This window comes from Onychostruthus taczanowskii, unplaced genomic scaffold, assembly GCF_017590055.1.
Source record: "Onychostruthus taczanowskii isolate IOZ18803 unplaced genomic scaffold, ASM1759005v1 scaffold186, whole genome shotgun sequence".
Classification (NCBI taxonomy): Eukaryota; Metazoa; Chordata; class Aves; order Passeriformes; family Passeridae; genus Onychostruthus; species Onychostruthus taczanowskii.
The window spans coordinates 318,296-335,870 of record NW_024499084.1 but is presented as its reverse complement, the minus strand read 5'-3'; the positions used below and the strand labels follow the sequence as shown (position 1 = coordinate 335,870).

At 40.0% G+C, this 17,575-nt stretch overlaps 1 protein-coding gene across 1 annotated transcript; it reads left to right on the top strand.

Moving 5' to 3' along the window:
* The first annotated feature begins 318 nt into the window (after positions 1-318).
* Positions 319-16,525, top strand: ISOC1 (isochorismatase domain containing 1). Its single transcript, XM_041401134.1, has 5 exons — positions 319-748; positions 10,180-10,299; positions 10,480-10,683; positions 11,065-11,181; positions 15,049-16,525. Exons 1-5 carry the CDS (start codon positions 449-451, stop codon positions 15,193-15,195), a joined length of 888 nt encoding a protein of 295 aa, XP_041257068.1. The 5' UTR covers positions 319-448; the 3' UTR covers positions 15,196-16,525.
* The last annotated feature ends 1,050 nt before the right edge of the window (positions 16,526-17,575 follow it).

Sequence of the window (17,575 nt, the reverse complement as noted above, 5' to 3'; positions counted from 1 at the left end):
CGCCCGGGCTGCGAGCCCGCCCTGCCCTGCGCACCCGCGGCGGGCTCTGCCCCGGGCCGCCACCCGGCCAGGGCCCCGCCGGGGCCGCACAGCGGCGGTGTCCCTTTGCCCCTCTCCGGGAGACACAGCCTCTCTCCGCCCGGAGGAGCGCGAGTGCGCCCCTGTGGGGCTGCTCTTCTCACCGTCCGCCTAAGCAGGCAAGGCACCGTGCCCCCGCCCAAGACACCCCGAGTCCGCCCGACGAAGGCACCCCGGCAGCCCTCTCAGCCCCGTAGGGGTGCGGGGCAGGGCCGAGCCCCATGGCGGGGAGGAGGAGCAGGAGCAGCCGCAGCTGGGATTGGGGCCCGCCGGCACCGCCCGGCCGGTCGTGGGGGAGGAGGCGGCGGGAGGAGGAGCGGCAGGGCGGACCGCAGCGAACTGGCGGGGCTCGGCGCGGCGGTCCCTGAAGATGGCGGCGGCGGAGCCCGGCACTGCTCCGGGCAGCGGGAGCTGCGCGCCGGCGGGCGGCGGCTCCGTGCCCGTCCTTTTCTGCTTCTCGGTTTTCGCGCGGCCCTCCAGCCTGCCCCACGGAGCCGGCTACGAGCTGCTGATCCAGAAGTTCCTCAGCCTGTACGGGGACCAGATAGACATGCACCGTAAGTTCGTGGTGCAGCTCTTCGCCGAGGAGTGGAGCCAGTACATCGACCTGCCGAAGGGCTTCCTGGTCAACGAGCGCTGCAAGGTGCGCCTGGTCCCGCTGCAGATCCAGGTGAGAGCCGGAGGCGCGGCAGTGCCGGCCGCCACAGGTGCGTGTGAGGGCGGGCAGCCCGTCCCGTCCTGCCGCGGCAAGCCCCGGCCCCTTCCGGGAGAAGTGAGGGATCCTGGAGTTGGCTGGGACCGTGGGCGCAGCTCCGCAGCCCGCGCTCACTTGTCTCTCCGTGGAAACTTTTGGTTTTCTAAGCCGGGGAGGCAGGTGCGCTTTGCGCCACGCGCGTGTGGTAACCGGGCTTTGCCTTCGGCTAGCCAGAACTTACTTGGCGTCATGAATGGGAAGGCAAGTCAGGTCGCTGAAGTAATCAGTGCTCTCCGTTAAATCGGGCGGCTGGTGCTACTCGGCCTTAGGCGGAGGTAATGCTGCGAGATGGAAACTGAAAGAGTGCCCAGTAAAGTGGGCTCTGCCAGAGCTAGGTATCTTGACTTGTAGTTCATCAGGACCTCTGTATCTCTCTTTGCCTCAAAAAGCTTTTTCTGATATGCAGGTTTATAGGTTGGTAGTTTTGTATCCACAAACTAGGAAGCCAGACTGCCAGATAGATGCAGTTACAGGTGCTTTCCTATGAAGATACTTTTATGCCCACTAGAGATTGGTGCAAATTGTGCTGTAATACTTCCACTCAAAACACATTGCTTCTTCCTTTCTCCAGTGTCTAAGGATTCAACTTAACCCCACAAACCAAAAGAGACCCCAGGATTAAACCCCACATCATTGCTGTTTTCATTCAGAACATTTAAAAAAAATTATAATTAGGAAATTTTAGTTTGCCTAGCTGACATTTCTCAGACATTGGAAAAGTGTTATCATAAGAGCTGAAACATTGCTTGTCTTCCCCTTAATGTTTTCAGAAATGTCTAATTAATCCTGTTTGTAAACTCTCCTTAATCATAGTGTCTTGCATGCATAAATTCTCGAGGTGGTCTGTTGGCTTACACTGCCGATTAAGGATGCCTTTGGTGTCTTTTGTTTTATTCTTAACTTTATGTATGGAAAGAATGGTTAAGAAGAGCAAGCTAGTTTAATCAATTATGAAAACTCATCATGTACTCTCATCATATTCAGTTTAAAACTTTTCTGTTTCTGTGTTGTAAACAGAATTTATGGGGGCCCAATCAGAAAAACTGGAAAGGAACAGTCTTTCCAGCTTGCAAAAAGAGTTGGTATAGGTGATAATTAAAGCAAGGATGTTAAAAACAGAATTTGGGTATTCTGGGCATATAACAGCGTTTCAGGTCAAAATTTGGTTCTCATTTGTGCATGCAGATCACTACTCTGCAAAGACTCCCTTGCAGATGCCTTCTGCACTGAAACTGTAAATGCAGCTCAAGCATTTGTAGCAGGACATACGTCTTGGAATAAAGGTCAGTATCGAGACAAGGGTACATCACTCCCAGGGTGCAAATGCGCTAGACAGCTTTGACTGCAGGGATTCAGGATGAACCAATATTTTATGCATTATTGCCTATTTGATTGCCTACTTACACCAATACTATTGCAGTTCTGTTGCAGCTGTTGATATGAAAAGGATAGTATTTGTGGGTTATTCCTTGATATGTTTCAGCAGCTGTGAGTGAGCTGAAGATGTCTCAAATGAGACATCACAATGATGTCAGTCAGCTTGCCTTAAGCCAGAGACAGGTGCTCAGAGATCACTTGTTTGAGAAACATTTGGTATGATACAGACACAGCTGAGCTTTTTAAGACCTTTAGGACTTAGTGATGGGAATATTATACTTTCTGTGTATTCATTCAGGCATTGCCACTGTTATATGCCCTTTTTTCTTCCCTCCCTCTGTGATGTTTTATCTGCAGTTACACACAACATTGATTTGTCAACTCTGTGTGTGGCATAGTCAGTGGAATCACTATTTTGGATGTATGTTTCAAGAGGGATAACTTTTGCTCGTTGATGTGATTAGACTTTCATATTTAGTAAGACATTTCTGGTTTAAAATTAAAATTCAGAGATGCTAGCAGCTGTATCGCTAGACGATAATTTCAGTGTTTTTATATGCATGTTTATGACATTTGTGTATGCATTTAGTTGGAGGTAGGATTTTAACCTTTAAGGCAGCTAGTGCCTGTAATCTCTGGTATGTTATCCTTCCATTTGATTCCTGTGCAGGCCTGTCATAGAAGGATGCCTTTTGGTATAATAGCTCACAAAATGTCAGCATCAAATGATGTTTGACTGGGCTGTTTCAATTTCTTGTCCCTGCAGCTTAGGGTGGCAGTAATCTCGTGGTGGAATTACCATATGCTGGCATTGGAAAGCCACTCCATGAACTCAGTTCAAAGCTTGATCTTTACAGGGACATTTGCTCTTTCGTTGTTTCATGCCTTTGTACCATCCTCATATATGTACATTTGTTTGGTCCGGGCATTCTGGCACGAAACAGTTGCTTAAGCTTTTGATGGCCATGCGGTGTTAGGTGGGCTGGTGGGGTGCACTGCACTGTGATGTTCTGCCTGGCTGCTGCTCCTCAACTTGAATCTCCTCAACCACAGACATGCAGTGAAGACCAGTGTTTCCTCAGTCCTCTCTCAAATGCAGGGACTGCACCTGCTTTTCATAAATTTTAAGTCTTATAAAAGTATTTTAAGAGGAGACTATAATATTTGTAGTTTGGGTGAGGAATGCAGGACCCCTTTAATTGCCTCTGCATATAGTTAAATAGTGCTACAAAAGTTATTATATTTTCCTGTAGTGTTGTAGCTGCCTTTGGAGAAGAAAAGTCAGGAAAAAGACTTTGGTGATATCCGAAGAAAAGACAGCTATATGCACATTGCAACTGTGTAATAGAGGAGTTCAGGCAGCTTTCAAATACATAGCCAAGAGAGACTATTTCATAGTTACTGTCATAACTTCAAGGTGACTTCTCGTCAGGAGGACTTGTGCTCTGTATTTACAAACTGGTAAACCTTAAGATGCTGAAGCTAAAAGGGTAAAATTTTTGCTGAAACCATTGCATAAGGCACATCTATTTCAGGATAGTTTTTTGAGACAGATTGGTGTCTGAGGCATATCTGTCTTGAAAAAAACTGCTTGCAGAATGATATTCAATTTTTGCTGAATGATAAGGTAAATAAAACATAACAATTAATACACAGATTTTTGTTCTTATTGCACATACCTAATATTGCTGAGATAGTCTGGAACTAGAACTAACTTACTCAGGAACCCAAGTTCATTTTCTGAAGACCAGGAAAAACCAAAGCATAAATTGTAGGGATATTATTTGGGGATTTTAGGGTGAAATTATAAATATTGATAAATTAGTACATTCCTAAATAAATACGTTTTTTGAAAAGCAGCATGTGGGAGGAAAAACAGCTGAAAACACTGAAAGAGGATTTTTTTCCTCAAATACAGACTCCTTGTTTGTTTATCTTTACTTTGCAACAAGCATTTTAGTAATTTTAAATTTTACTGAAGACGTTTGTACTACATTAGTTATATGTACATTTTTTTTAACTAAATCTGTCATTTTTAAATGCTGAATTACATGTAAAAGGCTGCACATTGGCTTAGCATAAGATAAATATTTATGTTTTTAAATTGAAACACTTGTAACCTATTTTTCTCTTGAAATTCATCAAAGTGAATTTATTCAATTTTTTTACATTTGAAATATAGGCAGCAAAGTACAACTGAATCTTACCAATTTCCTTTAAGAAATACAGAAGAAAAGGTGGTAGCTTCTTTTTGTTGTTGTGTCTTTTATGCCATTCTTGAAATACCAAGGTTGCAACATCCCCCAGTCTGCCCTTTTGGTATGTAACCTTGGCATGAGATTTATGACATCACTAGTGATGTTAAATGGGGTTATTTCTCTGCTCCCAGTTTCCTGTTCATTACAAATACTGTGAGGAAATTTCATTTTGTATGTCTCATGATTTCCTGGACTTTGGACAGGTAAAGGACAGATAAAAAGCCAGTGTATGTGAATATTTTTGTAAAGCTGAACCTATAATTATAGTACTTCATTGCAATCACATTTTGTCTGATTAATAATAATAATCAGCAGAGATGGTATATAGTTGTGAAAAATCACCTCTCCTTTTCCACCTAGGTCTTTTCTAGAGTAGGATTTAAAGCTGTATGTAACTTGTGACAGCATACCTTTAAATCCTGGTCTGGACAAGGTCCTAGAGATGACTTCTTTAGCTGGGTAGAAGAGCTGCATCAGGTTACTTGACCATTTGGTGTACCTATTCTGGTTGTGCTGTGGGTAACCTTCAGCTGGAGCACAGAAAATCCTAAGAGAAATGAAGTGCAGCAAGTGGAAATGCTTATGTACTGTTGAGGGGAACTTCAGGTCATTTGGGTTTTGATGGTTTTTTTTTACTTTTATTTTGAGTTCAAGTTGTTTAATGTTATTGTGGCTGAGTTATATGCCGGGTGGATTCAGGCAGATACTGTGTGGCTGCAGTGGCTCACAATCCTTGCCTAGCCTGCCTCTTTCTGCGGTGAAATCCAACAGGTGTTGATGTGCCAGCACAGATTTGATGTTTAGGTGTAGTTTTGCCCTCACCCCAGCTCTTTGGGATGTTGCACTGGGGTGGTCTGGGTGATTTTCACTGCCAGGAGATGTGAAGTGGACGTGTCACAGCATTCTTGTAGAAGGGGAGGATGGCATAGAAAGCAAGTGAGTAGTGGGTTTTACATGGTGTACTAAAGAATTAGTAAACTAAACCTTTCCTTTATACATAGCAAATACTTACGTGAATTTATTTATGAACTGTCTTAGTTACTATTTATGAAACTTAATTTTAAACTGCTTTCTGCTGCACTCCGCCCTTCCCACATCTGGTCTTCCATGTAACACCAGCAAGTGTTGACTCTTTGATCTCAGGCATCTCTTTCTTCCAGTTCCCCTTCTTCTGCCACAATTCAGACTGCAAGTTAATCAGAAATAAATAACAAAATCAATATATGAATTATTTGTGTTAGACTTTGTAAAAGCTTTTATTTAGCAAATATACAGTTGACAAAACTTTATTTTAGAGAGCTGCTGGCATGAATCTGAAGGCATAAATTAAATCATATGAAACCAACTTGACAATAAAGAAAAGCAAATATAGTGCTTTTGCTCCAGCTCCCTGTGCTTTTTGACATAAACATATGAGATTCATTGGAAGTCTATAATAAGGATACTCTCTGGCTGGAAGGACAGTCAGTTTTCTTCTGCACTTCACTTTCAAATCAGAATAAAATTGAATTGTGCTCTATAAAATGGCTTCCAGATCCACTCTTTTGAATTATTCCATTGTCCTTCTCCTTGATGAAGCTTAGGGCAAATACTGTTTTTGCAGAAGATCCTAGGCTGGAAGGAGCTGCAAGCATCTGAAAAAGCAGACTTCAGGTATTTCAGGACAAGCTGGAAAAACAGGGTGCAATAAGATGCATTTCAAAATGGAATTAGCAATGTAGAAATAATCACATGGCATGAACAGAAGATGAGGGAGAGTTCAGGGGATGATTTATAACTCTAAAATGCACCTCAGGAGTCTAAGTATCATCCATTATGAAAAGAGCAAATACTGTACTGGAAAGTACAAAATAAACAGGTCCTGGAAGGGCTGTGAATTGGCTGATATTTGAGGCCTTGCTAGAGCAGTGAAGTAGTATAGGCAGAGAAACACTGTTGTGATAGTAGTATTGAGTGCCTCTCATTCCAGACTGCAGTTTAAAAACTACCCCAGGGAGGACCATGAAAACAATTTGTAGGAAGAAATACTAAAAGCATTAGATACATTTTAAAATAAGGAGGGGGAGAGGAAGGCCTAAAGGGAGACCTAAATGTCTGATTCTTGAGGTCTGGTAATAAGTTTTGTGCATGATTATCCATGTGAAGCAGGATGGTAACACTCTTGTGTTTCAAATTCACTGTGGACCTAACTGGAAGGAACACATAAATTTGAGCAAAGGAGCTAGGGATGAGAAAACACTGAAAGGTAAAGGTAACAGAGCTGTGGGATGGGTTTTATAGGAGCTCTGTCTCTGATGAGTCAGGCCATGTGGTTATCTTTGAAGAATATTGGTGTTTGTTTGATCCTTCTCTAGGGGCAGATTATGCAGCTTCTTGAAGACTTTCCAATGCTATTCACATTTGTTCCTCTGCTAGGGGTGGTAGTGCCATTTGCTGCACTGGCAGAGGAAGGTGCATATTGAGGCAGTAGATCAACTTCACATCAGTCACTCTATAGTCCATGATGGTTTGTGGTTCAGACAGATCTTAAAAATTCACAGAATCAGTTAGACTGTAAAAGACCTCTGAGATCAAGTCCAGCCTATGACTGAACCCTGCCTTGTCAATTAGGTTATGGCACCGAGTGCTACCTCCAGTCTTTCCTTCAACACCTTCAATGATAGCGACTCCACCACCTTCTGGGGCAGCCCATTCTAGTATCTAATCTCCCTTCCTGTGAAGAAATCCTTCCTAATGTCCAACCTAAACCTCCTCTGGTGCAGCTGTTAAAGTGATGGAAAGATTTAAAGGAGAAAATAATAGTCTTTGCTTGTCATATAAACACGAAGACAAAATGGCACATTTTATGAGTAGGAACCACACTTACAGATATTGTTTATTCCAGTTATTCTATTTTTACTGCCGAGCGGTGGGAAAGTTAAATGTCATGATTGACTTCTGTGATGGTAGTAAGTGCCAGAGCTGGAATGGGTCACATTACGTGTTCCCTATGGTGTTGAATTGTACATTAATACTGCCTGCCAATTGCTTTTTTCATTGTTCAGGCAAATGGTATGGTATGATGGATGATGTTCAAGAACAAGGTGGTTATTTAATTTCATGTCCAATCTTTCTTGGTCATTATCTGGTGTAGAGTTGCAGAAGTGTTACTTGGGGAAAGTATCTAGAGGCTGCCTTCCCTAACCCCTTGATCAAATCACCTGCCTCGCTGCTGAATACTGAAAATCTCCTAGGATTGAAGATCTCACATCTGTGGTAAATTTTTTTCAGTGCAGCTGTATCTTCCCTGTGAAAAATGTTTCCCTAATGCCTGTTGTGATGCTCTTCTGTCTTCCTGGGGTATCAGTGAGCCCAGTGTTACATAATCTGCACTATGGTTGTTACTGCGTTTGCCTCTGTGACTGCTTGTATTAATAGTGTTGCTGTTTGGCTCACAAGGACTGGAGGAACCATGTTTATGAATGGTTGCTGCTTTGGCAGTAGTGGTGTAATGAATCTGAGAATAGAGGGAATTTAGCATATGCAATTGTTAGCATACAAGTAATTTTCCCAACAGTTTGAACAGGCCATTGCATATGTTTAAGCACTGCCATTATTAAGCATGGTCTTGGGAATTGAGATCAGCAGCATTTTACTCTGGAGACTTGTGGTGAATCTGTGAAAGTTTTGGAACCAATATTTATCGATTCCCAATTCCTTTGTGGTGAGTTGACCTTGGCTGGACACCAGGTGCCCACCAAACTGCTCCATCACTTGTCCTCAGTAGGACAGAGGGGAGAAAACATGAGAAAGAAGCTTGTGTATCAAGATAAAGACAGGGAGGAATCACTTGTCAATTACCATCAAAAACAAAACAGACTTGGGGAAATCTGTTTGATATAGTGCTAATCAATAACCACGTAGAATAATCATAAATAAGAGCAAATGTAAAAACACTTCTTCCCTAACCCGCCCTTCTTCCCAACTTTAGCTCTACTTCCAACTTCTCTGCCTCCTCCCTTCAAGCAGCACAGAGGGATGGCGGATGGGGTTTGTGGTCAGATCATAAAAACTTCAGCTCTCCCACTCTTTCTTTTCACACTCTTCCCCTGCTCCAGAGTGGGGTCCATCCTGTGGGAGATAGTATGTCATGAACTTCCCAAATGTGCATCCTTCCCACAGACTGCATTCCTTCCCAAATGTTCTCCAGCATGGGCTCTTCTCTAGAGAGTAACAGGTCCTGCTAGGAGCCTGCTTCAGCGTGGCCCTTCAGAGTCACAGCCTTTGTTAAGGCATATTGCAGGGCTCCTTCAAGGCTCTGCATGGACTGCAGGTGGATTTCTGTTCCACTGTGGAAGCCCATGGGCTGCAGGGGCACAGCTGCCTCACCATGGTCTGCGCCAGGGGCTGCAGGGGAATCTCAGCTCCAGCACTTGGGCCACCTCCTGCCCTTCCTTCTGCACTGACCTTGGTGTCTGCAGGGCTGTTTCTCCCACATATTCTCACCCTCTTCTCACAGCTGCTGTTGCAGAGTGGGTTTTTTACCCTTTCTTAAATATGTTAGCATAGAGTTGTCACCAGCATCACTGATATAGCAGATCTGTCTTGGATTCAGCTGGCATTAACAGTCTCTTGACATGAGGCTTTTTCTGGCATCTCACAAAAGCCACCCCTACAACCTCCCCTCACTACCAAAACCTTGTCACGTTAACCCAATACATCTGCACTCTTCTGAAGTACATTCTTTTACAGATTTTGTAATTTTAACATTACAACCTCAGATTGCAGAAAATGAGGTGTATAAAATTAATGGGTACTTCCCAGAAGTTCTTTATTCAATTCGATTTATCTGTCTGCTGAAAAGCTCCTGAATAGATGTAATTTCTCTTGAGTTGCCTTACAACTAAATGATAGTGTGTAGCTCTTTTCTTTCCCTGTAGCTTCCATCTGAAGCCCTATACTTCGGTTCTACATGTAGTGCAAGTAATTTATTTTTACAAATACGAAGCACTCCTTCAAAGTGTCGAAGAAAATTAAGCATTTGGTTTATTTTTCTTAACCCCTCCCTTCTACCCCACTTGGTACCTTGCATGAGGGAAACTCTAGGAGATTACTTTTGTCATTTAGATGTATTCAGTTTGGTTTCTAATATTTACAGTCTTCTCTAATAAAAGTCCAAAGGCTAGAATGAAAGTAGACTTGTGATAAAAGAGTCGTAGACAAGTCAAATTGACTACACAATGGAAGTATTGAAAATATATGTACATAAAATATCTGAAAGCAAGTGTAAGTCTGATATTTTTTTTAAAGTTTAATTTATCTTGAGTTTATTTCAGCTCCAATAATTGTGGACTTAAAAATGAATTTGAAGAATGCAATTTTGCTTTTGGTATTTTTTTTTTTTTTTTTTTTTTTTGCTGTGGTTTAGGTGGCGTGTTCCTCTGTCCCCTTTAGAGTAGAGAAATATCCCTGTACATTTATGTTGCCTTGGGCTTCCCACCTAATAAAATCTTGATTACATATTGATGATTATACTGTACTGTTCAGTATCAGCTATTTGTTTTAATTCAGAAACATACCAAAATCAGGCTTGAAAAACTTATCTCCTATTTTGACCTAAAGTAACATAAATCCATAATCTAGCAGATGTGTTGCAAACTCTTCCTCATTCTGCTGCATTCTGAAAGGATGTCCATTGCCATGGAAAACATTACCTTTATTTCTTTTTCTCAGATTACTACTTTGGGCAACCTGACACCCTCAAGCACTGTTTTTTTCTGTTGTGACATGCAAGAGAGATTCCGGCCTGCCATCAAATACTTTGGTGATATCATCAGTGTAGGCCAAAGGCTGGTATGTTTGCTTTTTTTTTCTTGTAGTGAGTTTTGATCACTGATTGTAAACTGTTATTTTACATACAGTCTAACAATTACTTAGTATTAGGTAATAACTGTGTCTTTGTTATTATTGTTCTTTTCTTTTTATTTTTTCTTTTTTTTTTTTTTTAATGTTTTCCTCTCTGACATCTTACAGCTCCAAGGTGCACGGCTCTTGGGAATTCCAGTTATTGTCACTGAACAATATCCCAAAGGTCTTGGCAGCACTGTGCAAGAAATTGATTTAACAGGAGCTAAACTTGTGCTTTCCAAGACAAAATTTTCAATGGTGTTGCCAGAAGTTGAAGCAGCATTAGCAGAGATCCCTGGCGTCCGGAGTATTGTCCTCTTTGGAGTAGAAGTAGGTGCCTTGCCATTCTGATACTGGTTTATGATAATGTCTATTGGCCCTCAAAGGGGACATCACTTTGTGTAATTAAAAAAATCGACTCAGTTTATATTACTTGGAGCTTAGATATCCTCTACAGAATAAATTATTTTTGTCTTGTCTTTAATATTATCTCATAAAAGAATTTCCGATGAGATACTTGTAAACTACAGGCACTTGTCTAAATCTTAACTGGCATTTAAAATGCATATTGAATTCCCTTGTACTGCCAGGGGTAGAAAAATACGTATTTGACCTCTAATTAATTATGAACTCTAATTTGTGGTTGTGTTACTTTCATTTCATAATAATGGTTTGTTGGTGTCTTTTCTGCCTTTAATTTCTCCCCTGTAGACTCATGTCTGTATCCAGCAAACAGCATTGGAATTAATTGGCAGAGGTCTGGAAGTTCATATTGTAGCTGATGCCACATCGTCAAGAAGTATGATGGACAGAATGTTTGCTCTTGAAGTAAGTTTCTTAGTCAGGGCTTTCTTCACGTTGGGTTGGTATGTTAAGTTCTCTGCTTACTGTAAGCTAACAAGGAATTTCTATGGACAAAGCAGTGGATAAAAGTAGATTTGAGAAGAGTTGGGTACTGTGATTCTTAAAATAGCATTGAAAATGGAGAAGAAATACTGGCTTTTTTTAAACCTCCTTAAATTGTGATTTAATATGCATAACCCAGTTTGGAATGTTTGTAATTTAAAAGTGACTGTTCCATACAATATAAATTACTCTGTATAAACATTAGTATTTTAGCATATCCCTTTATGCAGTGTTATCTCTACAGCAGAGTAAAAGTGCTATAAAGCTTTCGGCTTTGTTGTCCCAAAGAGTATTTATTCAGGTGTTGAAATTCTTGAAGTGGAATGAAATACAGTAGTATGTGATCCTGTTCAAATCTCCTTGTACCTCTGTCCCTCCTCCTGCTTATCCTCATCAGTGCAAATTAAAGCTTAATCGCAAGACCCTGATTATAGTAAAGATTCCCCTCCCCCCTGCTTTTAGGAGCTTAGGCAAACTAAATGTTGAGAAAGTGGAGATAAATGTAACAAGAAGATTTAAAAGCGTGTACGACTATGTCATAGCAAATTCATGTAAATGATTTTTTGATGGTGTACTCCTAACTTGCCTACAGGCATCATGTTGAAAGTCAAAACCCGATACATACATTAAGTGTTGCAATTTTTTGCCTCAGGCTCTAACAGTTATTTGAAGTAGAAACCAATGATAACCACAGCATGTTATACTTTTTCATAGATTTTGAGAAGACTTAATTTCTTAAAGGCTAAAGAGAAATCCCCAGCATGCAGTGATTGATGAAACCCGTGACTTTGATTAAGTGGAAACCTAATGTCAACTGTCACATAGAGCATAGGGACACACACAGAGTACAGGAGTGACTGAAGTCATGGACTTCCCAAATCAATGTGGTGCAGCAGCAGCAGGAGACAAAACAGATGCAGAAAACCTGAAATCTGTTGGCCTTCCTGTGTATGTTTTTGTACATTTATTACTTACAATGTGTCTTTAAGCATAGAAGTTGGGCCAATGTAAAAAAGGTTAAAACAGTTACTAGCTAGCTTTGCTTTACTTTCTAGGCAAAAAGGTATTGATTTTAGAAGTGTGATTGCTAGCAAAAGCTGAAACATTTTCAATGTTAGGTAACTTTTTGGTATACCTTTGCAATGCTTTCTCAGTAAGCAAAAGAGAGTTTTTCGGTGGTCCTTTATGTTGTCAGTCATTACAATATGACTGAGCCAACACTTGCCGTGCGGAGTTGAGCCAGCAGTAACACCTTCTCTGCACATGGCAGCACATACCAACATTGTCTGCTTCTTGTGTTACAGAGCCTCACTTCAAAGTGCTACTGAGGGGTGTGGGCTAGAGCAAGCAATACATGGGCATGCTTGGGAGGAGGAGACCAGGAGAAATGGACATGTCCTTAATCCTGGTTGACTGTGACACTATGGGGAAAGTGGGCAAAGTCTTGGGTAATCCTGCTTTAGTTTCACCATACAGCTCACAGTTCCTAGTCACATTCTTTTAATGAATGAGTCTAACATTGTCTCTTGTGCAAACTTATGCAAGCTGGTGAGCTGAGGTGAGTTTTATTGACCAGGCTTCCTGGACCCTTTTGCTTACCTTTCTGGGAAGATGAATGTAACGTCTGCCTTTTCACAATAACACAGCCCTTCTCTATTCACAGTGACCTTTCAAGAATAATGAAGAGTGACCTTGCAGTGATAACCTCAGCAGCCCCAAATAACTCCCATCTGGTCCCACCTGCCCCTTCAGTTCTCCACATTTCCCATCACATAGCATGTGTTTTGATTGTGCTGGTGATTAATATAAAATACTTGAGTGGGTGTACTAGGAAGTGCAATTTGACTTAATTGATAACGAAAGCTTTCATGTCTGCTTGGATAACAGGTTGTCTCCACTTCTGTTGTGTGCTTAAAAATGACAGCAGGCAACAACTTCTAGTTAAAAAAATGCTCAGAAACAAAAAAAATCTCGAAATTTTCATTGATGAAATAACTCTGCCCAAAAGTTTAAGGCTGTGACTATTCTGCATTTCTCCCCTGCCTGATGAAGATGTCTTATGCCAGTGCTTGGTCTCAGATTGAGACAGCTTAGTCTGCTCCTGCTGGTTTTCTTTGCTGTTGTCTTTTCTACATGTTTCTGCAGTGTGGATGCAACATACTGTCAATATCTTCCTTCTCAAAGACTCTTCTAAGAAAACTTGTGATTTCCTTGGAAATCATCCAATATACTTAGCAAATGCATATCTTATTTTCTACTAATCTAAAATCTATAAAAACAATATCTAGTCCTAGAAAAGGTATAAGGCAGTGCCAGCTTCTTTTGACATGTTATGGTGTGTTTTGATTTAAAGAGAATATGTTTTCTCTTTTCAATCAACAATTCACAGACAGAAATGATTTTTTAAGGGTCTAGATTTTTTTTTTTTTGGCATCCACGATAGTTAAAACCAAAACCTTTGTATTCTTGGAGAGGCTCATGTTGAAAACATTGCCATAATTTCATATTAATTTTTCTATTTTTCTTCTTTTTTGTATGCGTGTGAAATTTAGCAAATATGGTTGTATGGAGTAGGAGTGCTGAGGAAGATAGTTACTGTGTTTCAGTGTAAGAATATTGCGAGGCTTGTTGCTGTAATGTCAAGTGGGAACTATTGAATTCAGTTAATCCAGTGTTGTTAGTTTGTTGTTATGTAGGTTGTAGTTACATATACTTTGTTGGTTGGTCCTTTAAAGTTAGCAACTTTCACCCATCAGTTGCTTTGTAATTGAAGAGCTAGAAAGTTTAGAGCTTCTCTTTGCTTTAATGATTACAGCTGAACCCTGTATGTACATATGTCTATTCTCTGCCACTTGCCCTCCTTTAGCTCATTCAGAATCCCATTAGATTTGGTGGAGCATGCAGCTGAGTAGTGGATGAGGGAGGGGAAGCTGACTCTATGAAGAGCTTTACTGCCAAATCATTTATATGATGGCTGGGAAGATGGTGGGTGACATGGGTTGATCAGCCTTTGATGGAGGCAGCTTTGTTATGTAAGCAACAACCACAGTTTTAAAAGCCCAATAACTTTACAATAAGTCCTGTGCCTTGGGCTACATGAAGCCCAAGCCCTGTTGAGTTGCACCCTTACAAGATCTAGCAGACCTCTTTTGGTTTTGCTTTCTCTGCAGCGATACATTTTATCCCGCAGCCTGTGAGAGCTGACTCTGGAGTTACTGTCTGTAATGAAACATCATTTAAAAAGAGCTTCTGTTGTGCCAATATGATTTATAATGTCTGTGGAAGATATTTCCCCTCTTTCTCCAGAGATTATTGCTACTAATGCACTCTGTAGTCCGAAAGATGAAGTAGTCATACACAACAAGGACTGAGAAAGAAATTGTTATAATATCTTGCTTAATGCTGTTAGGTTGGACCTTGCTATTTTATTTTTATCCCCAGGCCTTTCATCTGCATGAGAGTGAAGAAAGCTGGGTTATGCAAGGGGAAAGGGTTGTTATTAAGATGTGTGGGGCTGCTGCCTATTGAATCTGACTTGGGGAAGGAATCTAGTTCAAGTAGAAAGCCTTATTTGTAATCCAGGGCAGCCTTTTGCCATAGCAAAGTCTAAACCCTGTCAGTTTTTCATCCTAGCTTTATAAATTATATCACTAAGAAATGCTGGAATGGAATTGGCAGTACTTTTGTTAATAGGAGATGTTTTTAAAAAAATTTCTGTTCTTTCAAAATTCACTCATTCGCATTTGCAAATATCTTATATGATTTTCTTTCTGCTCTTTTATTTTTCAGCGTCTTGCACGTACTGGAATTATAGTTACTACTAGTGAAGCGATATTGCTGCAGCTGGTAGCTGATAAAGAACATCCGAAATTCAAAGAAATTCAAAATCTCATTAAGGCAAGTGCCCCTGAGTCAGGGCTCCTTTCCAAAGTTTAAAGCAGGCATGGAGGAAGCAGATCTCACAGTCCCCTTTCAGAGGAAGGAAAGCTATAAGCGCACATGTACATGTTCTTTCGCTCAAAATTTGGTAGGAGTGTCAAAATAGAAATTGGCATGCTTGTGCTTGCCTTAGCAAAATTGTCTAGTTATATGTCTCGATGCCAGTGTGTTCTGTTTAGTTACAGCTGTCAGAAGTTTTGGGTATCATAGGACCCTTTTGTTGTCAAATTTCTTCATTTAAAAAATAAATTAACAGAGGTGCCTGCTAGTCCATACTATACACTGATTGTAACAGCTCAAAAAAATGCATATTTCTGTGACACCCTTGATTGTGTGCTTTCAATTGTTCTGTGATGTCCTGTTTTACTTTTGTATTAATAGAAGATAATTACTTATTGGATAAATGTGATGTGATACGCTTTAATGTTCTATATAAATGAAGTATTTTATTAGGGCATAAATTAAAACTGAGTAAGATATATGACCTATATGTGCGCTTTTCTTCTCTAGGATAAAATTTAAGCACTTTGCTTCATAGATAAGACACATAAATCAAGCAGAGCTGATGTTTGATTGCCCTAGGTAGCTGAAGTCTGCATCATGACTTTTGATTATACTGAAATGGACTGCCCTAAGCTGTACTTTCCTTAAGTGTATACAAACAGCAGACTGTTGTGTAATGAGTTCTTTTTAACAGCTGGTGTAAACTCCTTCAGAACTTGCGAATATTATCAAAGCTTTAAATTAGAAATGCTGAGGATGTTTAACAATGAAAACTTTTCAGGTTCATGTGTTAAATCTGCTAATATGTTTAGATATATTTTGCTGTGTTTTACACCCAGTTTAGTTAGATTGAATAATTCTAGCCAATTTACTCAAGAGGGCTCTGAAAGAAGGTTTAGCTTCTCTCAGTTTTTGTGCTTTTTTTATGGCCTATAGTTGGGTGGAATTTGAATAGAATCTGGTCTAAAAATATTCTTCAGAAAAATAGCATCTTTAACACAATGATATATATTTTTTCTATCTAGAACTAATCTTTTAACATGTGATTATTCATAAAGGCACTTCCTTCATGTTCTAGGGGATTAAACAATGTTGTATAAAGTTTACAGTGTGCCTGAGACATTTATTTTTTTTAAAGAGTACTAGAAGATGTCATACTAACCACTGATCTTTTTGGTAGAAAAGATATTAAAATACATGTATTGTTTTAATTTGCTTATTTTCCCCACAAGATGGCTCTAAATGAATTGTTTCATAAATAGAAATAATTTCAATTGTTTCATATAACCTTTATCTGTTCAAAAGAAATAAAAAGTTAACATTTGCGGTCTCTCTTTCACTTGTGATATTTATTGTAGAGCAAATCCTGAAAGCTGTGTTTGCCACGGACCTTATTCGAGTTTGTACAGCTGTGGAAGTTCTATGGATGTCATGGGAATTTTGTGTAAAGATCAAGGGTGGGTAATGTTGAATGATTCTTGTCTTCAGCATCTAGTTACAGTGTTATTTAACACTGTAGAATATGAGGAATAAACATTATGTTTCAAGCTGGAGGCTGGAATGCAAATTGGGTTAAGAAAGCTTACTATATCACTGACTTACTTTTAACATTCTTTCCTGGTATGTGAATTGTGTTTCTTAGCAGTACAAAGTTCACTTATATAAATCAACAGCTGTGCACAAAAAGACTGCAAATTTATTTTGAAATAATGGGTTTATTGCCATCCTTACCATTATGTGTTGATGGTATCAAGAGACAGTAATTGAAGGAAAAACTGTAGCATTTTTTCTGATGTTTATTTCTGAAACCACATCAGTTGCCTCAAAAACAAATGCATGGATTTCTAAGAGGTAATGGTATTGTTACTAAAGTTTTACTACTTTCATAGAAAAGTAAGTTGAAGGACAGATGTCACATCTTCCTTTACATTACTCTTTAGCCACAAGGGGAATCATTGGGTACCAAGATGGCACTAAAGAAGAAGACATAAAATACATTGATAGTCTCCATGATCATTTTACTTTTACTTTCCTTTAATTTGCATTGCCTTCTGTGGCACACTAGATTTTTGTCAAGACCCCTAATTTGTGGGGTTTTTCCCATAAGCTTAAATTATAAGAGTTCAGAAATATTCAGTATTATCTTATAAAACAGCTCCTAGATGTGAATTTAGGGGTGAAATACATTCCTCTTTTGTTAGATGGATGCATTATTCAGCATCACATGGGTCATTCAGATGAGATTGTAAGAGTGTTTATTTAAAAAGAAGAGAAAAAAATGTTGCCATATTTCTCTTATGTAAAGTAAGTTTATTCAGAGGACATAATTTCCTTTGCTTCTTCATTGCTCTCAACTTTTCCATATTCTCTGTTC